This window comes from Lynx rufus, unplaced genomic scaffold (assembly GCF_022079265.1).
Source record: "Lynx rufus isolate CCGP_SWC_20201006 ecotype Redwood Valley unplaced genomic scaffold, mLynRuf1.p SCAF_4, whole genome shotgun sequence".
NCBI classification, from domain to species: Eukaryota; Metazoa; Chordata; class Mammalia; order Carnivora; family Felidae; genus Lynx; species Lynx rufus.
This window is the reverse complement of record NW_025814856.1, coordinates 15071650-15096672: the sequence shown is the minus strand read 5'-3', so window position 1 is coordinate 15096672 and position 25023 is coordinate 15071650. Positions and strand designations below refer to the sequence as shown.

Here is a 25023-nt window from a genome sequence, read left to right as displayed (position 1 = left end):
AGCCAATACAGTGGGTTATGGGCCGACACGAATTTAAAGCTGGAATTGCTCAGGTTGGGGTTGTTAACAGTGACTCATCTGGTGAGAAACAGAAACTTCTTGTGCTTGGGTGATGACACAGCCCTTCCGAGCCGGGACCCAGAGAAGCGAGTCAAGGAGAAAGGAGGACAGAGAAGAAGAAAAGCGAAGGTTGAAACGACCGGGCGGGGGAGGAGGGCTGGAGGGCAGTGACAGAACGGAGCAGCGCTCAGATGGCCGCTGAGGACCCCAGAGGGACGTGTCTGAGTTCAAGCCTTGAGCGCCGCGCTGGGACAGCTGCCAGTGCCGAGGGGGTGTGGGAGCAGAGCGGGTGCTAACGTGACACAGGGCTGCAGCTCGCAGAGCCCGGAAGAGGCAGTACCAGGGACGGCAGGACAGGCTGGGGCCAGATGTCACAGGCCACCAGGAGTGTGTGGGAGCCAATGAACGATCCGGGGGGTGGTGGAAGGCAGTGGATGGAAGACAGGTGGCAGTGGGGTCCCTGGAGACAAAGGCCGGTTGAGGGAAGCTCAGTTTGAGGGTCTGTAAGTGACCGCAAAGGAGGCACAGACCACCCGTCCTGCCCTGGAGATGTGACTTGAGGGGAGGAGCCGTGGGAAGAAGAAGCCCCCCCCCCCTTGGACGAGGAACATCTGAGGAAAAAGCTGGGACTCTTAGGGCACCAAGAAACGGAAAGCGTATTCTAGAAGGCACAGAGCCTGCTGGGGAAGTCAAGTGTTGATGAGGATAGATAACAAGCAAGTTAGGGGCCCTGAAATGCTTGACTGTGGATCAAACGTGGATCAAGGGGTTTGGGAATCAGAGTATCAGAAAAGGGATGGAAGGAAGGAATAATCCACGTGGCGCTTCCGGGCGAAGGTGTCCTGGTGCCCCGCTGTGGCCGTGCCATCGGGAGGTGTGACAGTGACACGTTCTGGAGGGGCTGGGAGACCGTGCTCCTGGCTGCTGTCCTCCACAGATCCATCCATGTCCCAGCCTCGCCGTCAACTAGCCGCTCAACCCCACAAAAGTTACCTATGCCCACTCAGCCTCGATTTTGTCCCTTCGAGAAGGAGAGGAATCATGGTATCTATCTCATGGAGTTCTTTTGAGGATTCCATTAAATACTGCATTTAAGGGGTGCCTGGGTGGCTCAGTCAGTTGAGCATCCAACTCTTGATTCTGGCTGAGGTCACGATCTCACAATTTTGTGGGTTCGAGCCCCGCGTCAGGCTCTGTGCACTGACTGCGCTCAGAGCCTGCTTGGGATTCTCTCTCTCTCTGCCCCTCTCCCACTCGTGGTCTCTCTGTCTCTCTCCAAATAAAGAAATAAACTTAAAAAAATACTGCATTTTAGATAGGAGGCGCTTGTTACTGGGACACAGTAAGTATACAACAAATGACAGCTATGATTCCCTTCGCAGAGGGTTTAAATATATATCCATTTTAAAGAAGCAAATATTCACAATATTATAAGTTCTGAGTCTTTACAAGACACATTGAGCATATGGACAGTCTCTCAACACACAGACAGAAGAATCTGCTTATTGGATACAAGCAGAGACCCTAGTAAAAAACGAACTCCGTGATCTCCCCAGTGTGTCGCACAAAATCACACGTAGAAATTCATACTTTAAATTTCTTAAAATGCACACGTGTTTCTATACTGTGCAGACAGATACTAAAGTTTGTGCTGTCTTTTGGTTTACGCGCACATCTCACTGTTGTGAAGAAAAGACCAAATTTTATCAGCTGAGGGCGATTCGAGACCATTTATCTCCGATCTAACCATAAGGGCATCCATCCCGTGTGTTCCACGTTCAAAGTCATCCGCCCTGCCCCCCCACACACACACACACAGGTTGGTTTGTAGAGGATTTTATAAACGGCCCCTACCGCGTTCCCCCACCCACCCAGACCTGAAAGGGACAAACTCCGTCTGGCTTACTGTTCCCTTCCCCACAATGCATTTCACGGTCTTCCACGAACAAGTGCTGGAGGTGACCACCACCTGTACTTAAATGACCTTAAGTGACCTCAATTGCTTTGAGGTGAGCCTGGAGATCTAACGCAAACGGATATGTGCATGCGGGGCTGTGGAATAAGGATTAGGGGCATGCCCCCAGGTTGACAACCAATGTCTCTTGGACTTCCCGAGAAGGCATTCTCCACAACCAATTCCTAACATTTTCTTTGGGTAGGCTTTCCTTGTTTGATGGTTTGGGTGTTCGTTTCCTGTGGGGTGTTTCAGTACATGGAGATAATCGCTGAAAGAAATCTATCCTTTGGGCTAAGAAATTGCTGTCATCTACATAATCGTAAAGCGAGTTGTAGTATTTTATGGTGAACCACTTCCTTGCCTGACCTCTTTTAATGCATGTGATAGTGATTTCACTGGTCGAATTTGTCAGTGTCCTCCACTCCTCGGCCAGTCACTAGAGCATTCTGAAACCAACCGACTGAGGGAGTAAACAAGCGGAAGAACTGAAAAATAATCTCTCGCCCGCAAGAGACCCACGCAGAGGCCATCAGTCCCGTAAAGTCTCTTTCAATCCTGGCTTCTTCCCTTCTTCAAAGTCTTGGGTACTTTCTCAGCCGTAACTGGGTCACGTTGGGGAAACTGGAGAGGACCGGTTACGTACAAGAAGCCCTCTTCCGGGGTGCCTGGGTGGCTCAGTCGGTTAAGCGTCCGACTTCGGCTCAGGTCATGATCTCGCGGTCCGTGAGTTCGAGCCCCGCGTCGGGCTCTGTGCTGACAGCTCAGAGCCTGGAGCCTGTTTCGGATTCTGTGTCTCCCTCTCTCTCTGACCCTCCCCCGTTCATGCTCTGTCTCTGTCTCAAAAATAAATAAACGTTAAAAAAAATTAAAAAAAAAAAAAAGAAGCCCTCTTCCAAAGACTCTGCCTTATTCAAGAGAATCCCCCACAACGATTTTCCCCTAACCACTCCTCACCCACTACAAGGTCGGTGTCTCTCCGACTTTCCCCTTCCCCACATCATCTTAAGATTTTTGCCTTTTCTGTGTCCCACCTGTATCATGTTTCACTAAATCCTTTTTTCTACTATTTTGTCTCGCCCTCCCCATCCCGAGCTTCGGCAAAAATCTATAGAGGAGGGAAAGCCGGGGCCTCCTGAATCCCCCATTTCTCCCCTCCCATCCTCACCATCACAACCTCAGAATCTTGCACCCACGAGCGCAGGGAGCTCTGTAAATAGTGGCAGAATGAGTGAATCTGTCAACACCGCTAAGAAGCCCACCATTATCTTCCCAGCCCTCCTTTTCCTAGTGTGGGTTGCAAATGCCCCGAAATTTGTGGTGCCAGCGTGTTGGGTTGGTAACCTGCGAACTCACAAAGGGTCTCATTTTCTAAGAATCCAAAAAGAGCTGATCTTCATTTTATTTATGTTGAACTCTGCTGAAAAGTATATAATGACCTCGTTTGGATGCCTCCTATCTACTCCTTCCAGATTCACACACACACACACACACACACACACACACACTTTTTAAATGGTCACAGCAATGAAAAAAAAAATAGGGTGAGGCTAAGAAGTTCGCTATCAAAGTAGGGCGGAGTTCTTCTCCCCCGCAGCTCGAATTGTTTGCTCTGGTAATCAACCCAAGCTTGTAAACAACAAGCTCAGCCTCTTCGTGAGCCAAGTTCATCAAGTTAGGGCCAAAAACGCATGTTCACATTTGCTGACACTATTTGGACAGCTTATGTAACAACGATCAACCCAGCTGGGTAGATGGGCTAACTGTGATCGTTGTAACATCCTCGGTGCCGAAGATTTTAGATTCAGATGGAATTTTCAACTAAAACGACTACCTGATGCAGCTTCCCAGAACAACTTGAAAAATCCCCAAGCCACAAACATACTCACAAGTGACACATGTGCATTATCTACCCACTCTTTCTGTCCCCCAGCATTAACGAGCATTTAGCGAACACAGGAGATCGCATGAAAACACACTTCAGTTTCCTTAGATAGGCACAGTGCTGAACACCTTTACTTAAATGTCATAAAAGTGGTTATGAAATCCATTCTTTATCTCGCCTCCACAGCACCCAGCAAAGTGACCTTCCCCGTATGTGAACTCATGAATGTCTACGGTAGCAAGAAAGAGCCAGATGGCGAGGATGAACTATTGGACCGGAGTACGCCTAGCCCGTAGTTGGCACTAAAAAATGGACACCACTGTCAAATTCAACAAACACTCACTCAACGGGAATGGGAGAGATGGCCTGATACAGGGGACGTTGAACTGAGTTTGGAGGGGGTCACACTGCAGTGGGTGGGTGTTGAGAACCTGCCCTTACGGGCCTTGCAGGGAGACTGAGATCGTGTCCGTGTCCAGATGCCCCTAGGAGGCCATGGTGAGGCGGGGCAGCCAAGCTGGTGCCTCCAGAACATTCCACCGTGCCTGGGAGTGCTCCGGGTTATACACAGGGGCTCCCTGCCAGCTGTTCTTCTCGTCCCTCAGGTTCACGGTCCTTCCGTGGTCAACTGCATGCATATCATCCCTTGACCGTGTGCATGAAGGGCTCCTGGCCGCTCACCAAGGCTTTGCCAAGGCTCCTCCAAACTGGAAAACCACACCTTCTTCCACTGCTTTTCAACAGCCATGGGACACTCAGAAGCTCCCCTAAATAGAGGGTGAGGAAACTTCCAGTCACAGGCGTGGGGATAAAGTTGCGAGAGAAAGCCCTGGCAGCTACATTTGGGTGGGTCAAAGTGGTTGAGAAACTCTCACCACTCTGCTCATGAGATTTGGATTCCAGTCCCAGCTCTGTTGCCTCTGCTCCTGGGCCAAACCCTTTACTTCTCTGAGCTGTCTTTCCTCATCTGAAAATGCTGTTTCCTCCTAACTCTTGTTTTGCCTGACTTGAAACTCACCCACTCAGGTCATTGCCACTTCGCCGTATTGGCCATTTAACTTGACAAATGTGTGTTCATTGCCCTGCCTCTCTTTCTCAAGCTCACATCCCTTTGTAAATTCTACAGAATCTATCCGCCACCACTCTGTTCTAGCGATGAAAGTTTCAAGTTTAGTTTTAAGAGCCCTGAGCTCCCTCCTCGGGACAACCAAGCCTCGTGCATAATGTGGTACGTGCTGTATTTTGAATTAAACGAAGGTGGCGAGAGATGAAAAGCAAAATGTGATTCTCAAAACCAGAATATGATTTAACACCTCCCGGGCCAGAATAGTTCACACCTGCCCTCTGGTTTTTCTCCTGAAAACATATTTGTATTCGCTTTATCACAGACTCCCACTTCAGACACCTCCACCTGGCCCTCTGAGGACTTGGACGCGTAGCCTTTGCTCTCCATCTCTGTATCCGTAAATTAAGCAGATAGAAGCAGGAGTGTCAAATCCTTTCTGGACGCTCCTCTGTTTTAAGTCTCCCAGATTCTCAGGAAGGTCCCCACTCTGTTCTCCTTCTCCTTCAGGGTCTACCAGGCTAAGCTGGCTTTTTAGCTTGTTCGTTCCCTCCTTAGTGTATCTGGGTCACGCTTCTGTCTTCTGAGCCTGCTGAAACGCCCACTCGGTGGCCTGTGCCCACTCAACTGCCTTCACCCACCCAGCCCCGAGCGCCTGGTATCCGTAGTAATCTGTTTCACCTTGCAACTTTGCCTCTGCTAAGATTTCTTCCCTCCCTCCCTCCCTCCCTCCCTCCCTCCTCTTTCTTTCCTTTCTTTCTCTTCCTTTCTCCCTTTCTTTCTCTTTCTTTCAGCTTTTTTAAGGTAAAATTGACAAAGAAAATTCTAATATATTTAGTGTGCAACTTGATAATTTGTTATACATATGCATTGAAAAGGATTCCCTTCTTTGAATTAACCAACAAGGCCACCCCCTCGTCACCTCACACATTTACTTATATTTTTCTTTCTTTTCTTCTTCTTCCTCTTCCTCTTTCTCTTCCTCTCTTTCTTCTTGGTGAGAACACTTAAGCTCCACTCTAGCAAATTCCAATGATCCAATGCAGTGTTATCAACTATAGTCCCCATGTTACCGTGTTATACGTTAGATCCTCGGAACTTACTCGTTTTATAAATGAAAGTTTGTACCCTTTTGCCAGCATCTCCTTATTTTCCCCCACCTCCCAGCCCCCCGCCAAGCACTTTTCTACTCTGTTTCTAGGAGTTTGACTTTTTCTCCCCAATTCTCCATGTAAGTAATACTACGCATTATGTCTTTCTCTCGTGCTATTTCACCTAGCATACCTAATACCCTGTCGGTCCATCCATGTTGTCCCAAATGGCAAAATCTTGTCATTTTTTATGGTTGCATAATATTCCAGTGCGCATATGTATGTGTGTACCATATTGTCTTTATCCATTCATCTGTTGGCGGACACTGGGTTGCTTCTATATCTTGGCTATTGTAAATAATGCTGCAATAAACACAGGAGTGCATATATCTTTTGGAATTAATGTTTTGGCTTTCTCTGGGTAATACCCAACGGTGGAATCACTGGCTCATAGGATATTTGTCTTTAATTTTTGAGTAACCCCCATACTGTTTTTCACAGGGCACCGTGTACCAATTTACGCTCCCACCAACAGTGCACGAGGGTTTCTTTTTCTCCACATCCTGGCCAACGCTTGGTATTTTTCACTGGACTAGCCACTGGGACAGATGTGAGGTGTTACCTCCTTGCGGTTTTGATTTGCATTTCCTTGATGATTTAGGACAGCGTTTCTTAAAGCGTGGTGCCCGACCACTCCTATGCGATAAAAACTGCAGATTCCAAGCCCCCAAGCTAGACTTCCTGACTCCCACTTTCTGGCGGTGAGACCTGGGAAGCATTTGTTCAGCAAGCTTCCCTGGTGATTCTAGGCATAACAGTTTGAAATTTGCTGCTCTGTCATCAATCTTTTTGCGCTTATTTGTTAACGATAAAGGTGCTATTAGTTTAACCAGGACTGGGGGCGGGGGGAGGGATGAGCGTGGCGGGGAGACGGCCGTGCAAAGCTCTATCCTGGCACCTGGCAGCGCTGGGGCTGCCGGCCTATCCCAGCCACGCAGGCTCCCCGGGAGAGACAAGAAGTCAGTCCTGGGCGCCCACGCCAGGCCCCCTGAGACCACTGAAAGGTGGGGAGTCAGACGTCCAAGCCACCGCCCTCGGCATCACCAAGCCCGGGAAGAGCGCGCCAGCCCTTCCCTGCAACCCGAGGCTCCGTGGACGGGGGTCTGGGAGGACCGGCGGGGTGGTGCGCGCCAGACCTCGGGGGTCCTGGCTACCTCTCCTCTCCCGTTACCATTGGCAACGGCACAGGCCGCCAGAGTCGGCGTGGCGCGAGTAGGTGGGACTTCCGGGCTCTGGAAGCCAATGCGCATGCGGCAGTCGGCGGGTCAGGCGGCACTTCCTGTCGCGTGATCTCGAGGACCAATAAAAGTGTATCACTTGGGGTCACGTGTCTCCGTTCCCATTAGCAACCGGAGGCTTCCAAACAAGCTGCCCGCCCTCCGCATCTTCTGCGGCCCAGCCTCCCTCGGCGATCCCCGCGCTTGACGGGGCTCCGCCTGGCCTCTCCCGCTCCTCCGGGCTGCGACTCCCGCCGCCGCCATGGTGAGTAGCCGGCCGGGCGCCGCCGCCCCGCGCGGAGGAGACGCCGAGCCGGGGCCGAGGGAGGGCGTGGCTGCCACCGGGCCCAGTCCGGCCCCTGGGCCTCCCGGCCGCCGAGGCTCCGTTAACCAAGGCCCAAGCCCCTTCGGCGTACTGGCCGCCTCTCTCCCCCGCGTCGGGTCAGGCCTCACCCCTACCTGGGCGGGCCCGGCCCAGTCACATCTCTAAGGTCGGGGGAGCTGCGGGGAACTGCTGCCAGCCCACGGGGCAGGGCGGGATTCTCGCTCCGGTCCTAAAACTCCCAAGTTTTCACACCCACACCCCTTTGACGGCAGGAACAGTTGTGTACTTTAACGAGTTGAGGAGCGAGAGCGTGATTGAATCCAGCTTTCGGATGCGAGAGCGACTTTAAGAGTCCAAGCCCTCCATTGTACAGCTGAAGGAACTGGGGTGGTGTAACTTCTTTTGTTTTGACCTGCTCCGAAGAGGCCAGGCCTGTATGCAGAAACAGATCCATTCCTCTTTCCAGCGGATATGGCATGGCAGCCGTGCTTAGAACAATGCACAGTCCTAAAGTTAGGTTCGGAAGAAAGCATGATGCCAGAGCTGGGGGGCACCATTGCCATGGGGCACTGAAATACCTCGGCAGTGAAACGAGTGTAACATTGTGTGTCAGCTGTACTCAAATTAAAAAAAAAATTATTTTAATGTTTTATTTATTTTTGAGAGACAGAGTCTCTCTTGGGGGAGGGGCAGGGAGGGAGGGAGACACAGAATCTGAAGGAGGCTCCAGGCCCCGAGCTGTCAGCACAGAGCCCACCGTGGGGCGATGTCGGATGCTTAACCGACTGAGCCACCTAGGCGCCCCAGATTTAAAAAGTTTTCTAAATAAATAAATAAAAGCCCCTGGTAATTCTAGAAAGGAAGGAAGGAAGGAGGGAAGGAAAGAAGGAAGGAAGGAAGGAAGGAAGGAAGGAAGGAAGGAAGGAAGGAAGGAAGGAAAAGATAGAAAAGAAAAAAAGTGGGGCGCCTGGGTGGCGCAGTCGGTTAAGCGGCCGACTTCAGCCAGGTCACGATCTCGCGGTCTGTGAGTTCGAGCCCCGCGTCAGGCTCTGGGCTGATGGCTCGGAGCCTGGAGCCTGTTTCCGATTCTGTGTCTCCCTCTCTCTCTGCCCCTCCCCCGTTCATGCTCTGTCTCTCTCTCTGTCCCAAAAATAAATAAAAAAAAAAAAAAAAAAAAAGAAAAGAAAAAAAGTTGCTGGTGAGCTTTACAAAGGCAATTTGAGTAGGTATGGGTTTAAGGGCTAGGTGATGGCATAGCAAGGGTAGAAGGGGTGGGGGTTGCAAGGGTAGTTAAAGGGAATCTCAGGGTTGAGGGGTTTTGTGTGGTTTTGAATACGGTTTATATGTATAGTCTTCCCTGTAGTCTGAAGGGGGGAAGGAACCCATGGAATGTTGAGACGGAGGAATAATTGGTTAAATAAAGTCCTCCGGGAGTTTGAAAGAACCGATTAAGGCCCGATGAAGACGTGACCTTCAAAAGGAGGAAAGCTCTTTAAGTTCATTTGTTGCCACCTGTCTGTTGCTTGTGAGGCCCCGTGCTTAGTACCGGGGATGGCGGTACCTTAGGGAACCAGGTGGGCAAGGTCCTGACCTTCAGAGACCCGTGTCCTGAGAAAGTTGAGACTGCAGACGGGAGCCGTGTGGATGCAGAAAAGCCACCGTGAGGGACTGGGGGCTGAAGGAGATCATGCCCGATGGCCTTGGTGTTTGCTTCCAACACTGTGGAGAGGGTGACAAGCCTGAGACAGAGGCTCGTAAGTTAGACCTTAGTCTCCCACAGGAAGGCCATGGTAGATCATTGCTCTTAAAATAAAGATCGTTCCTGACTCATAGAGTCCCTACATTAGATATTCAATTGTGTAGTATCCTTTTCTTTTCAGCGTGGCTATAAACTGAAAAAAAAAACAAAAAAACAAAAAACAAAAAACTTCACTAATTTCTAGCTCATAGTTGTCCAGCTCTCAGCTGGTTTAAAATAAAGACCGCTTCATGACTATTTCAAAAACCCAGTACATTTCTTAAAGCTGCATTAGCCAGGGTAAGGTTAAGTCGCTATCATATATATCAAAACAAACAAACAAACAAAAAAACAGTGGCTTCAAGAATACCTAAGTGTGTTTCTCACTTAGCAGCCGTTTCCCTGCTCATCTAGGTCTGTAGGTCAGTGCTGCTCCACAACATTGGGTCGGGATAAGGGTCCCTTTCATCGTGCTGTCCACCCAACCCCCAGAGCACTGTCTGTGAGGTTCAGCTGAGCCACTCCCCCGCTCCAGGTCTCAGGGAAATAGGTGTGGCAAAGACCCGACTCCAAAGCCCATGCTCTGGAGTAGGCTTCACCTCTTCCGCTCACATCCAGTACCGAGCAGCAATCGAGTGGCCGCAGGAAGGGCTGGGAAGCGTCCTCCAGTTGGGCAGCCATTTCCCCGGGAGGAAGGGAAGAATGGAATTTGGTGGACATGTAGCGGTCCCTTCTGTATCTTCATCGTTGGTTCCTTCATCACACCTCCAAGACTAACATCTGCTTTTCTCTCTTTTAGGCAGAGTTGGGCCTAAATGAACACCATCAAAACGAAGTTATTAACTACATGCGTTTTGCTCGTTCCAGAAGAGGCTTGAGACTCAAAACTGTCGATTCCTGCTTCCAAGACCTCAAGGAGAGCAGGTATCAGAGGACCCAAAGGGAACCCCAGGGGAAACCTGGATCCTCTCTGGTAGCCGGTGTGGGGATATGGCTGCGGAGGCCATACAGTCCTTTGCCGGGTTATCATGATCGGGTCCCCCCTGAGAGTGACTCCACCAAGCCCCGTGGATAGGTGAAATTCGGGAAACCGGGTTGTGGTGGGAGCAATCTGTTACCAAACGTACACATAGGATAATGATGAGATTGCAAAGTTTCGAAAGGGCCGTCAGGAAATGGCGAAGTGCTTGTAGGTTAATGATTGCCTTGCTGTATTAAAGATCCCAGAACTTGGATTACCTGAGCTATTAATGAAAGGATTCGAGCCATAAAGCGTGGCAGTTAGCAAGAAGACACCTACGCCGTTGATACTGAAGAACTGGGAGGGGGGAAAACAGCAGGAAGCCACAGCAAGCTTGCGCTGGTACGTGGGTATACGGCAAGAGATGATCATTAGTTTGGTTGAGCCTGTCGTGGGATGTAATTAAAGTCCGTGGAAAATTCATGTTTGATCTGGAGAAACATAGGGAAACCAATGAAAGGAAAGGACTAAGTAGTAAAGAGACCCCAGATTACTCGGGGATCAGACTTTGGCACGGCTAAATGTCAGATGAGATGGAAATGAGAAAGGCCTCCGCATGAGCGACAGGTGTCGCAAAGCCACGCGCGGCACACGATAGGGGACGCCACCAGCTGTAGACCGTTACGTGTTCGACCCACCGATGTAACCTGGTCAGCTGGTCTCCTGACCCCCAGCAGATGAAAGCAACAATTGCACTGGCCCGGCTGTGAGCCACGGAAGATACTTCATCACTCACTTTATACAGCGAGTGCCTTAATTGCTGTTCATAAGCATGAACTTGGGTTGCCAAAAAAAAAAAAAAAGTGGAAGCAGATTTGGTTTGTTCTCTCTAAAGAATAGAGGAAGATGGTTGATGTATTGAATAAGGGTGTTCCCCAAAAATAGTTGAAGTTGTGGTTTTTTTAGACTGGCTCATTCTGGCTAAATGAAACAATGAAGAATGGTAACAAATACTACTAACTTGAGTATAACTCTGGTCAAACTGGTGGGCTCCTTAATTCTGTCCTTTTGGAAGTGAGGAGTGATGGGGCCATCACTCCTGTCCCCTGAGCGGCTGAGGGTTGGGGCCAGGAGGGGAGAGACGGTCTTACTGTCAAACTGTCCTTTAAATTAGGAGCTTTTTCGGGATTCGGTTGTTGGGCATGTTGCTGAGACTCCCGGAAATGATTGTGGGCTTGAGTCACCCCCACCGTGGGACCAGGGCCATGTCACCCCTGCCCTCTGAGCCTGCATCCCCCGCCCCCATCTGGAACGCCAGGGGGTTGAAGAAAATGGCTCTGAGGTCCCTCCCAACCTAAACCTTCCCCGTGGGAGAGTGGGTTTTAATGCTGTTGTTGATGATGACTTCCTTTTTAGGGAATGGTCAGTGCTCAGAGGAGCTGCACCTAAGATAAGTTAGTTGTTTTTTGTTGTTTTTTCATTTGGGCCTCAAGAATGCCAAGAGAAAGGGGCACCTGGGTGGCTCAGTCAGCTAAGCGTCCAACTCTCGGCTTCGGCTCAGGTCATGATCTCGAGGTCTCGAGGCTGCGCTGACAGTGCGGAGCCTGCTTGGGATTCTCTCTGCCTCTCTCTCTGCCCCTCCGCTGCTCATACTGTCTCTGCCTCTCTCTCTGCCCCTCCCCTGCTCACACTGTCTCTGCCTCTCTCTCTGCCCCTCCCCTGCTCACACTGTCTCTGCCTCTCACAAAATAAATAAATAAACTTTAAAAAAAAGGAATGCCAAGAGAAGCAGCACATAATTATTTTCTTATAATCATTTGCTACCATTGGAGTAGTTCATACAATTATTGAAATGCTAGACAAAAGGAAAGGAAAGGAAAAACACTACCTTCTAGGGGACTCTTGAAACTGCTAAATGTGAGAAGACTGATTTTAGCGGAGATTAAAATAAAAAAAATGTTTCAACCGAGAACGTAAAGAAAAAAGTAAACGTTTGGGGGAATGTTTCTGAGCACCTACTTTGTATTAGAGGGCACGTACACCCGCAATTGGGTCATTCAGACGGACAGCAAAAGTGAACTGAGCTTCAGGTATCTTCAGTACGGTTTATTCATAAAGAAGATCGTTCCCGAAGAGATTTTCCCAATAACCCCGTCACCCCCTCGGTTGACCCGAATGTGGGTCTCTTAGTCTTGTTTTGTTTTGTAAACGGTTTGGGTCGTTCATCCGGAAGTCTGGGACTGTGGTTGTTCCGCAGGCTAGTGGAGGAGACCTTCACCGTGGACGAGGTGTCCGAGGTCCTGAGCGGGCTGCAGGCCGTGGTCTACAGCGAGGTGGAGTCTGAGCTCATCAACACGGCGCACACCAACGTGTTACTCCTGCGGCAGCTCTTCTCCCAAGCCGAGAAGTGGTACCTCAAGCTGCAGACGGACATCTCGGAACTTGAAAACAGGTGACACGTTCGTCTCTGCGGCTAGGACGGTAGAGGCCCCAGCACGGTCTCAGAAGTTAGCGGACGTCTTCGCCGCTTCTGCTCTCAGGGCCGGGGCCTGAGGAAGCGTGGGGTGGGCAGCAGGACGGCCTCTGGGTACCCACCGAGTGATCTCTTAGGTGCCGCTCGGTGTCCCCTTCAGAATTCTGTTTCTCCGAATCCCGGGTGTTATAGAGGCGTTTGAGATTCATGGAATTGCTTTTCGGGCTGTTACTAATGATCCCTGCCCATTTCTTTATTGGTCGCATTGTATTATAATGAGTCTTTAGGCATAATAGGTCGATGAGGGGATGAAGATTATGAAACACCTGAAAGATGCATTCGAATACCGTCAATTCAGACCGGGAGGATTGCGGTTTTTTCTATAATTACATTTTAAGTTATACACTTACTTTAAAATAGGAAATGTAAACAAAAAACAAAACTGTTTTGTAATCTCGAAGGTATCAAAGAGCTCATTAATTTAAACAAGGTAAAATGGGTGCCTGGGTGACTCAGTTGGTTAAGCATCCGACTCTTGTTTTCAGCTCAGTCATGATCTCACAATTCACGGGTTCGAGCCCCACGTCAGGCTCTGCACTGACAAGAATCTGCTTGGGATTCTCTGTCTCTCTCTTTGTCTCTCTCTCTCTCTCTCTGTCGTGTGTCTCTCTCTCCTTCTCTGCCCCTACCCACCTCCCCACTCGCACATGCACACCCTCATTCTCTTTCTCTCTTAAAATAAATAAATAAACATTAACAACAACAACAAATAAAGTAGGGGCGCCTGGGTGGCTCAGTCGGTTAAGCATCCGACTTCTGCTCAGGTCATGATCTCATGGTCCGTGGGTTCAAGCCCCGCGTCGGGCTCTGTGCTGACAGCTCGGAGCCTGGAGCCTGCTTCGGATTCTGTGTCTCCCTCTCTTTCTGCCCCTTCCTCTCTTGCTCTGTCTCTGTCTCTCAAAAATGAATAAACGTGAAAAAAAATTCAAAACTAGAAAAAAAAAAGTAAAATGAAATTCAAAAGTCTAAGAGAAGCCGGGCCAGAAATGAGGAAAGACTGACCGCCCCCAGGCACGGCAGCAGAGTGGTGAACCACCCTGGGATGGCCTTCCTGAACCGGGGAGGAAAACCGGTTCGGTCCACTGGCCGCCAGGGAGAGCCGCTGAGAAAACTTGGAGAAAGCGCCACAGTAAGCTTGGGAGAGTGGTTACCACGTCCCCTCCCAGGCGCCCGCGTGGGCCACCCCCGGGATCCAGACTGGGACCACACCGGGGCAGGGAAAGGGAACAGTCAGGTGGTTGGTTCATTCCCGAACCAGCTTTCTTCCTCAGAGGTACAGCATATTCCTTCCCAGTAGGGGTGATAGTCTTTTCTCAGTAGGTATCACGGAACTGATCCCATGTCTCCGAGGCTACTTACTCTATGAGAGCCAGTCTGCGTTTCTTGAACATTCACTAGCTAACGATCGATGTAAATCATGTCTGAGAGCAGTCTCCCTCTAACACCTCAGAAATACGGAATTGAGGACAAGTTGTGCCAGATTTGAACTGACACTGTAGTTTCGTTCTGGCGATTAGAGCGTATGCTCAGTAGGCGCACGATCCTAGGTGCCGTGGAATATTCAAATCCGGTCCCTGGGTTTGGACTCTGGGCCATTGGTAACTAGGAATCATTTTCGACAGGGTGCTCTGTTCTCTCCGGCGTGTTGTGGGAGGTCGGTGCCAGTGACTTTATTCTTCTGTGTCTGGGATGCAAATCTATTTTAAATGGATTTTTTTTCACATCTTTATCTTCCAGAGAATTATTAGAACAAGTTGCAGAATTCGAAAAAGCAGAATTTACGTCTTCGAATAAAAAGGTAATTTGGCGTCGTCCTAAGCCCACACCCTAGTGGCCGGCGTTTAGTATCCTCGAGGTGCTCAGAGCGGTTCAGAGGTACAAGTGCAAACCCTCAAAGGAACGCGTTTAATTCAAGAGCAGAATTCAAACATTCCTGTTTTCAGGCAAAAGAAGGAGAGCTTTGGAAAAAGTAACCGTGAACACTTGCTTCTGTCTCCCCCCTCTACACACACACACTCACACACACACATTCACACACTCACACACGGAATCCCTGCCGTCCACCCCGCTCCCTGCCATATAAGCTCTTCGCCCAGATGGTGCAGAGCACGGGCATTCGTCCCGGCTCTGGCTCTCTCGCCGAGTGACCTTGAGCGGGTTGCCTGAGGCAGCCGGGCCCTGTTGTGCTCCTCTGCCCAGTGGAGACGACCCTAGTAGTGACCAGTGACCTACTTCTCTTTTCACTCATTCTCGGTATTTGCAACGAGCCCTTAACCAGCCGCACCCCGAACGCTCCCTGGCGCCTGATAGAAGGATACCGCCGAGCTGAATCCACGGACATACGCCATACCCTTCCTTACAAAACAATTTGCCCCTTATTCCCCTGGAGCGCGTTTCCAGGTCAGAGGGCATGGATTCACTTGTTAATGCGCATCGCCAAACTGCCAGGGTACTTGGGCCAAGTTCTCCTTCGCCTGTGGGGTAGCTGCACTCGTGCACTTTTCCCAGACCCGGGCTCCTGCGCACATCTGTTTCAACTCCCTGAAACCGGGGAAAATTCCTATCCGCAGAGGCTGGGACCTCTGTCCGCTCTGGCTTCGAGCACCTTCCCTTCTTCCTTTCTTCCCGCCTTTCCCTTCCGTCTGTAGCTCTTTAAAGGATTTGGGGAGGGTGGGTTTCATGTGCGTTTCTGATTTGTTTGGGCACTGTGGGCCAGGCACTGTCGTAGTCACGGGATGTAGCAGAGAACCAAACCAACAGAAACCCCCACCCACCCTGTGGAGCCGACATCCAGTGGACATGTTTACACGGTGTTTTCCACTTAGAAAGTGCAATGTCGAGGGGCGCCTGGGTGGCTCAGTCCGTTGAGCGTCCGACTTTGGCTCAGGTCATGGTCTCGTGGTAATGAGTTTGAGCCCCACCTCAGGCTCGGTGTTGATGCTGTGGCGCCTGCTTGGGATCCTCTCCCTCTCTCTCTCCCTCTCCCTCTCTCTGCCCCTCCCACTCTCTCTCTCAAAAATAAATAAATAAACTTAAAAGTTTTTTTTAAAAAGAAAGAAAGTGCAAATGTTGAGTGATTACATGTGATTTCTTCTGTGGTGATTTTGGTTTGGTTTCTTTCTTCTGTGTCAGCCCATCCTAGATGCCCTGAAGCCAAAGCTTGCTCCACTAAATGAGGGCGGAACAGAACTCCTGAACAAGGTAACGCTGCCCTCACTTGGAGAGAGGCAGACCCTCTCGTTCGGTGCCTGCACAACTGTAGAGGGGAGACCCTGAGGGAGGGGGGTTTGACTGGGGCTCGGGTCCATGGAGGATAATCAGTCCACTGTAGTCACTTGATTTCGTGGTTCCAGTGGGCCAGGAGAGGGCACTCACCTTCCAGAAAGTCTGAAGCAGCTCTTAATTGTGTCTTTGGATGGCGAAGCAAAGGGCATGGCATTTTGGACAGTGTTTATTGAAGGACATTTGAAGTTTACAGTCTGCAATTACAACGATGGGATTTTTTTATTAGGAAGGTTAATAAAAATTAATTACTAATCTGCGAACAATTTTCATGGCTCCTGTGTTCCCCACATTATGCTGGATGCTGTTAGATAAAAAGCAGTGTCGTCCCTAGTCTCCCTCCAAAACCTTGTGGTCTCATTGAGAAGGGAGAATTAACAGTCTAGAAACAGATAGGAGAATGCTAACGTCTGTGCCTCAGGGTGGCAGAGAAGGCAGTTCCGGATCCAAGTGGTTGAGGACAGATTTGGGGGAAGGTGGTTCCTGAGCTGCGCTGAAGGTTAAAGGCAGATTAAATTGTCTGTGGGAAGAAAAGGCGTGGGCAGCAGTGAGGGCCGGAAGGGGAGCTGGCGTGATTAGGCACGGAGTGCGGTGCTCTCGGGCCCGATGCGTGTGTTGAGCGTAGGGACTGGCCTCCCTGCCGACCCTCGGATGGAGCTGCTTGGAGCCAAGGCCTCTGGCCAAGTTCAGAAGCGCCTAGCGGCTTGGGTGTAGAGCGTTGCACTGATAAAGACTGTGTTTTTAGGGGGTGTCTGGGGGGGGGGCTCAGTCGGTTAAGCGTCCGACTCTTAATTTCGGCTCAGGTCATGATCTTACCGTTTGTGAGATTGACCCCGCATCAGGCTCTCTGCTGACAGCGTGGAGCCTGCTTGGGATTCTCTCTCCCTCTCTCTCTGCTCCTCCCCTCCCTCTCTCTCTCAAAATAAATAAAATTTTAAAACTTAAAAAAAAAAAAAAAGGCTGTGTTTCTAGGATAAGTGCAGGTGTTGGCCGTGAAAAGCCCCAAGAGTTGCAGGATCAGCTAGGTGAGAGATGGCAGGAGAGGGAGACTTTGGAAGAAGGCTGAGAACGGAGGCCTGAAGGGAGCCTGAGAGACTGTGAAGGAGGCTTAGAGACCGCAAGTGACACACAGCTGTGGAGGCCAATGGGCTGGGTGGGACTGGATGTCACCAGGAACCAGGGCACACAGATGTTTGAGCTGACAAATAATTAAATTTAGTTTTGAAATTAAACTTTGAAGCGAAACAACTTCAAGTATTGAAAAGACCGTAGCTAAAATAATAAACCTTAAATTTACTCACAAAGGAAATTGAACGACTTCAAGAAGAGAATGAGAAATTGAAGTCGAGGCTGAAGACCATTGAAATACAGGTAACCGAGAAATACTTCACCAAAATTCTTGAAAGAGCTGCTTACAGAATAAATACTGAGGGTGTTTTGTTTAAATCTGATTACAGGCAACACAGGCATTAGATGAGAAGTCAAAACTGGAAAGAGCACTGCAGGACTTACAGCTTGACCAAGGAAATCAAAAGGTGAAAGACGTTTGAAATGCAGTCGGTGACACTGTAATGATCTTGACAGTTGGTAACCACGCTTATCACGAGGATCACTTTGAGCGGTACAGAAATCTCGGATCAATACGATGTCTGCCTGAGGCTGATAGGATATTACATGTCAGTTACCCTTCCATTTTTTGAAGAGGCGGAATAAGTTTAGCTATCTTTGTCGTGGTTTTCTAATAGAATAAATAGACTAAAAGTGCAACCTTAACGTGAAGGCTTAGTTACTGTTCGTTCTGCCCCTCCTCTGCCACTCCCTGAGAGGGATGCCACCACGGTCCATCCCTGTCCAGGGGCCGGGAGAGGGCCGAAGGGGCAGGCCTGCCGCTCACCCGCCTCACGGTCCCCAGAGCCCGCCAGCATACAAGATATTCTCAAGTTTATTTTTTTTTTTTTAGCTCTTCGCCCTTTTACCTTGACCTTCCAACTACAATGGGGGGAAAGGAAATGACGAAAGGAGGGGTTTTTAGTTCATCGGATTGGTATTTGGCGTTATTATATAGAACTTCTGATTAAGTCGGCCTTTGGCGAGTGTGACAGAATAGGGTGAATTTACTCGGTCTGCGTCTTCAAACCCGCCTCCGTCTGGTGGCACTTGTGTAACGCACCCAAATCCGGTGGTGGCTCTCCAGGCCTGTCCGAGGGGCGTGACCGAGGATGGCTCTGCCCGCGGGAGGTTCTCGCGTGCACAGGTGGCCTTGCCGTGGACGCTAGACGCTGCCACAGACTTCCTGTCAGCGGGGCCGCTGGAGGGAGTTTTCAGCGTAGCTCCGGCGTTTCCAGTGGTTGTACCGTCATTGCTGATGTCCGCCAAACAGTCCCCGACTTGCTTCATTGCACTTCTGTGGTTTCCTTATGGAAAACTTCAAACTCATACAGAAGTAGAGGGTATGGTGTCATGCACCCCGGTGCCCGTCACTCAGCCTCCCGGTCCCCTAGGGTTGGCCAGGCTGCCTTCCCGCTTCCCCTCCATCGCCCCTCCCTTCACGTTTCTTTGAGGCAAATCTCAGCCGTGAAGTCATTTCATCTGGAGACGTCTTTAAAATAGGATAATTCTGGGGCGCCTGGGTGGCAGTCGGTTAAGCGTCCGATTTCGGCTCAGGTCAAGATCTCATGATTCATGAGTTCGAGCCCCTGGTGGGGCTGTGTGCTGACAGCTCGGAGCCTGGAGCCTGCTTCGGATTCTGTGTCTCTGCCCCTCCCCGCCCCTCGTGCTCTGTCTCTCTCAAAAATAAACATTTACAAAATAATAAAAAAATAATAAGTAAAAATAAAATAGGATAATTCTTAGATGGCTACAAAAATAACAAAGGAGAGATCTATGATTTTCAATCCTGTATCAAGGACTGTAGATTTAGAAAACAGAGCTAAACACTCCAGAGCAGCTTCATAATTTCTCAAAACAATTGCAAACATTTTTGGATGAAGAATTTCTCTTAAAATTACTTTTAAGATCTGGGCAAAAGAAAATATGTGCACGCTTTCACTAGCTGTGCAGAAATAAAACCTTCGTAAGGACCAGACTTCAAACGTGAGTGAGGAGTTTGTCGTTGGTAGTTCTGTTCCGTCTTCGTATTTAGCAATTATCGACCATTTTCCTGGCCTAGTAATACAGCTTTTTCCGTTATAAGTTTATCCAGTCAAAAACAAGATCCAGCTGCTTTTTGTTGTGCCGACAGGGTGCGCAAACATGCATATTGCTTTAAAAAACAGGGGCGCCTGGGTGGCGCAGTCGGTTAAGCGTCCGACTTCAGCCAGGTCACGATCTCGCGGTCCGTGAGTTCGAGCCCCGCGTCGGGCTCTGGGCTGATGGCTCAGAGCCTGGAGCCTGTTTCCGATTCTGTGTCTCCCTCTCTCTCTGCCCCTCCCCCGTTCATGCTCTGTCTCTCTCTGTCCCAAGAAAAATAAATAAACATTGAAAAAAATAAAAAAAATAAAAAAAATAAAAAACAAAAACTTAAGATCTTCTAAATTTAGCAAACCATATAACCAGTAAGCATGAATTAGGCTCTCATGATATTTTAATGTAAATAATGACTAAGACCTACGTCTATTAAATTTTTGATATAAAGTTTTTGTATTAAGTTGATTATTTTACCATCTGTGTTACTCAACATTTCTTCAGGATGTTTTCTAAGTTGACTTTTCAAAACGGAAACCCGTCTGCGCTCCCTACGCCGGGGCGCACACAACCTTGTCAGATTTGAGATCTCACCTCTCTCCTGTCCCTCTGTGGAGTTCCAGCAACGCATACATGACAATTCGCACATTTGGAGATCAGCGGCCACTGAGTGTCTGCCGTGTGCAGTACAGCGTGCTCTAGGGCCGAGGGTGACTGGGCGCGCCGGTGACCCTCAGGGATCTGGAGCTTACCCAGGCCGGCCGGGGAGGCCGACGTGCATGCCCAAAACATTTGCTCTCATGTCACGAGGTTGAATGACTGTCGTAGAACAGTTGCCGGTTCGGATGTCAACATGAAATTATGTCAGTGCATGTGTTTTCCGTAGGATTTTATAAAGACCCAAGACTTGAACGACCTGGAAAACACAGTTGCTGCTTTAAAGAGTGAGTTTCAGAAGACACTTAACGACAAGACAGAAAACCAGAAGTCCCTGGAGGAGAATCTGGCAACAGCCAAGCACGACCTACTCAGGGTCCAGGAGCAGCTGAGCATGGCTGAAAAGGTCAGACTTGTCCGCGTGTGTCTGCCCAAGTGGGGAGGAGGGGGAACTGAGGGTGATGCTGGAGGACAGCTGCGGATTTACCTTGTTTTTTCTCAAGGTGTCAGTCAGTGCGTGTTAGAGATCAGTCATTTCTGGGCATTGAGAGAATCTTCTGTCTTTGGCACTAAACTATCTGTGGAAATAAAAAAATCTCCACTCCTTCCTCTGGTTTGGTAAAATACTCCTGCACGGACGGCTTACGTGTGCTGCCCTGTGCCCTGCGATGCCCAGCCCCACGTTGCCTGGCAAAGGGATAGGTGACTTCTCTTTAAAGGATTCTATGCCTCGGGGCACCTGGGGGCTCAGTTGGTGAAGCGTCCGACTCTCGGATTCGGCTCAGGTCACGATCTCACGGTTTGTGAGTTCGAGCCCCGCATCAGGCTCCATGCTGACAGTGCAGAGCCTGCTTGGGATTCTCTCTCTCCTCTCTGCCCCTCCCTTGCTCTCTCTCTCTCTCTCTCTCTCTCTCTCTCCAAAAACAAACAAACTTTAAAGGATACTATGCCTTGTTCTTAACTTACATGAAATGCGTAGAAAACTGTGTTCTTCAGTTTAGGGATGAGACTCTTAAGCATACAGGGGCTAAAATGTAACTGAATGAAAAATCCTCCTCCCAGAATACTGACACTACTTGGGGATTTGGGGAAAAGCTCATGCTTATTTCACCTGAGAATGAGTTTACTGTCTCAAACAGACGTCCCACGTCTAGGGCACAGTATGCTTCAGTCCTACGCTAACATTGTACACGGTTATGGGTTGACAGTGTTGCTCTTTGACTTCTCATTTGAAGGAATGCACTTTTAAGTTCGAACAATCTTAATGTTACGTAAGGAAATTTTAAAAAGAAATTAGAAAATAACATAAGCAGAATATTAGTAAAAATAAAGCCAAAATACACGTTTTTATCAGGTGGTTCTTCCTCTCCTTCGCCGTTTCTCAGTAACGGGCTGACCTTTTTCACCGCACAGGAATTAGACAAGAAATTCCAACAGACAGCAGCTTATCGAAACATGAAAGAGATTCTCACCAGGAAGAATGACCAAATCAAAGACCTGAGGAGAAGACTGGCCAAGTAAGCCTTGCTGATCCCGCGCGGCTCTCGGGTTTGCGTCACTGCCGGGTTGATGTTTGTTCTTCGTGAAATCTCAGCCTGTGTCCGGAGAGGTCAGGCCAGTGGGTAGTTAGCTGCTCTGTCATTTAGTCCAGAAGCCTGCGTCTGAGGAAAGCGTTGTCCGTACTGCCCGCCAGGGCTGGGACTTCAGACACACGGCTACGCTAGGCCGCTCTTGGCAACGGTCATTTAAGCGGGATATCAGAAAGGAAACCCAGCCAGCTTACGGGCGGCCTTGGCGTTTCTCCTCAGGAGTGTTCTCACAGGAGCCTAAGACCCGGCCACACTGTGCCCTCCGTGACAGTTGAGGTGCCAGAGAATGCGGTCCCTGCAGATGGGCGCCGTAGCCGGCGTGGCCTAGGAGTTCATGTTCCGCGCGACACCCAGGGAGGGCCGTGTCCGGTTCCGGGAGCTCACCACGTGGGGGGATGCCTGCAGCCGTGGCCCCCGCCACGCGGTCACGGTGCACCCACAGCCGTCCCGGTCCGGACGTGGTCTGCTCTTCAGGCTCATTTCTGTCCTCGGCGGGTTCACCTGGAAACTCAGCGGACATGTTACCTGGATTCCAGGGGAACAGAGCTGGGAAGTAAATCCAAGATCTAGTTCTTTAGAGAAGGGGGTTGGTTAACCTTCTCGCGCGGTCGTATCAGCACCCCGCGTCCATCTGACAGTTCGGGTGGTGACTGAGTTTCTGCTCTGCTCAGCTGCCGTGGGTCTAAGCGCCAGCTGTAGAGACTTAGAGTCCAGAAGCGTCTTCACGCTCGGTTGCCCCTTTCTCCCACCTGCTGCCAGAGCCGCCTCCGCGTCACCGTCACACTGCCTTGACCGGGCCCGGCTCCCAGCGGAGCAGTAACTTCGAGTGAAAAACGCAACGCTGCTGGTTTGGTCAGCAGAGATGTTTCGCGTAAGCTCATTTGGTAACGACAACGACAAAAAGTATCATGACGTTATGGTCTTCCCTGAATTCTCTTATCTCTTTCCAGATACGAACCCGAAGATTAAAACCCAAAGAAGATTTCTTCTGGAAGCTGCCACAGCATAAAAGTACAAGCTGTTTCTCACCTCAGACACGTATTTTGAAGCAGTTTGTTATATTCCCTCTCTTTATTTTTCTAATATGTAGACTTTGCTTCTACTATTTAGAACTAGACTCCCTATTGCAGCTACCTGATTGAGCAGAGGGGAGCCTGCTGCCTGATCCCGGCCGGCCGGCCCAGACCCCTCTGCGAGCATTCCAGGGCCTCCGTTCCGACGCGGTGAGAACTCTTTGTGGTAAAGAAGAGATTTTAGAGCGGGAAGAAGAGCCTTCTCCTTCCGCATTAGCACAGAGCATATACCATTTCAGTAAATGTTAAAAATAAAAACAGTTATTAAAGATAGTTACTACAAATAAACCTTATTTTTCAAAATCTAATTCATTTTCTCTGTTTCATCACAAAAAAAAAAAAGATACAAATGCCCTGAAAATGTGACCAGCAACTTTTATAGGCAGTATTTTTACCAGTTAAAAGGAAAACGAACAGCAAACATGAGGATTCGATTAACTTCCGTCTCTCTAGCTAAACGCTGTGTTTATCAGAGGAGGGCAGACATTTTTTGCAACCCAATTTACCATTGGATTACTGGGTTACTGATGGAGCAGTCAGATCCATCCCGTGCCGCCCAGTTAAAGTATCTGGGCTCACTGGGGCGCCTGGGGGGCTCAGTCAGTTGAGCATCCAACATCAGCTCAGGTCATGATCTCACAGTTCGTGAGTTCGAGCCCCGCATCGGGCTCTGTGCCGACAGCTCGGAGCCTGGAGCCTGCTTCGGATTCTGTGTCTTCCTCTCTCTCTCTGCCCCTCCGCTGCTCATGCTCTGTCTCTCGGTCTCTCAAAAATAAGTAAATGTAAAAAAAAAAAAACAAAACAAAAAAACGAGTGAGAGAAGGGAGGGACAAATCCGACAGGCCAGCCTCCATAGTGCATTCCTTCCGCACCTACCTCTCACCATGGATGTCACTCAATCTCTGTTCCTTCTAGAGCTTTCAGTGAGGATTCCAGTGTCCCCACATATTTCTTTAGCCCAGAATTGATATTCTTTCCGAAAATCTATTCCGTTACTTAAGGACCGGGGTATTTGGAAACAGAACTTGCTAGTCTATTGGTCAGAAGGCATTTAATCATGTTCTCCCTGCGTCTTCCTTAGTTTGATGCCCACAGGGAAGGAAGAGGTGTTGAGAATCCTGTATCGCTAAGTAAGATTTCAACTTGGTTTTCGGTGACGACTTTGAAATATTCTGTATAGTGTGTTCCAGATCAATAATAAAGTCAAAAGCATTGCCGAAACCTTGAAACCTTAAAACCTAACTGTCCCACGTGCAGATAAATAAATACGATATTCTTTGACATAAACCAACATGACGACTCTTCCACATACAAATACTTCGTGCCCTGCTTTTGCTGCTTTTCGCGTGTCTGTTTAACTCCTGCCTTTAGCAAAATGAAGTTTTCAACGTTTATTTTTTGCACATTTACCTAGTTTTGAGATTTCCCTCATTTGACCAGGAAAGCAAGCCTCTTTGGCCTATATATTCTGGGTTCCTAAGAATGTTGGCTCGAGCCTTGACTGAACTTTTGATTGTGCTGAGCTGTCTAGATGGTGCATCCCTGGCTGTCAGGACGCAGCTTTGGCTCAGCTTAAAAATTCAAGGCCCCTGCTCAGTTATGGCTCAGACCTTTTGATGACAGAAGAAGCATAAAGGGGTTTTGTTCAACATTTAAGGGCTTGTTTTTTCTCAGTATGCAGTACATTCTGAGTCTAGAGTGAGTAACCCTATTTGATAAAAAACTTTGCTCTTCGTTATGTCTATTCTTACGAACCGAAACGATCCGTAGAGATGCTTACATTTTTAAATGGCATGCACACATTGGACACTAATGATTCTTTCGCTGATGTAGAAATGCTTATATTCTAAAGCTTTTCCGTTAGAAGTTCAAGGCCTAATTTCTCTCACGTAAGCAAGTCTTTTGAAAGTAAAAGACAATAGCTGGGTGTTGTATGGAAACCAATTTGACAATAAATTATATTTAAAAAAAAAAAAAGTAAAAGACGATAAGAGGGTGCCCGGGTGGCTCAGTCGGTTAAGCGTCCGACTTCGGCTCAGGTCTTGATCTTGCGGTTCGTGGGTTCGAGCCCCACGTCAGGCTGTGTGTGAATCAGAAGTCCTGGGAAGCCGGTGTAAGCAGCGTCCCCTGCGTGCTCTGGCCAGCAGAGGACAGCGGCCCGCCCAGCTCCTCGCCAGGACTAACGTTGCCGCCCTCGCTGTTCCAGGAGGGGGGCTCGCCCACCTGCGATCCGTCCCAGGAGGGAGAGGCCCTCCCTCCGAGCCTTCGTGTCCCACTTCAGTGCGCCACGGTCTCCAGCCTCCCGGGAACCACTCAGCAGTGCCTTAGGACTGGATTCACGGGTCCTTGCCC

The 25023-nt window shown here is 49.4% G+C and overlaps 1 protein-coding gene across 1 annotated transcript; it reads left to right on the top strand.

Moving 5' to 3' along the window:
* The first annotated feature begins 7507 nt into the window (after window positions 1-7507).
* LZTFL1 (leucine zipper transcription factor like 1) lies at window positions 7508-22954 on the top strand. The gene is made up of 11 exons (XM_047097405.1): window positions 7508-7595; window positions 10193-10317; window positions 12612-12806; window positions 14625-14685; window positions 16020-16088; window positions 17475-17540; window positions 17627-17704; window positions 20239-20415; window positions 21423-21526; window positions 22549-22609; window positions 22709-22954. The coding sequence occupies exons 1-10, from the start codon at window positions 7593-7595 to the stop codon at window positions 22565-22567; spliced, it is 897 nt and encodes a 298-aa protein (XP_046953361.1). The 5' UTR covers window positions 7508-7592; the 3' UTR covers window positions 22568-22609; window positions 22709-22954.
* The last annotated feature ends 2069 nt before the right edge of the window (window positions 22955-25023 follow it).

Bases quoted from the DNA above. Each gene is read 5' to 3' on its own strand.
- LZTFL1 (XM_047097405.1), top strand. The intron at 10,318-12,611 runs GTATCAGAGGAC...GTTGTTCCGCAG, and splicing joins CAAGACCTCAAGGAGAGCAG to GCTAGTGGAGGAGACCTTCA. The intron at 12,807-14,624 runs GTGACACGTTCG...TTTATCTTCCAG, and splicing joins ATCTCGGAACTTGAAAACAG to AGAATTATTAGAACAAGTTG.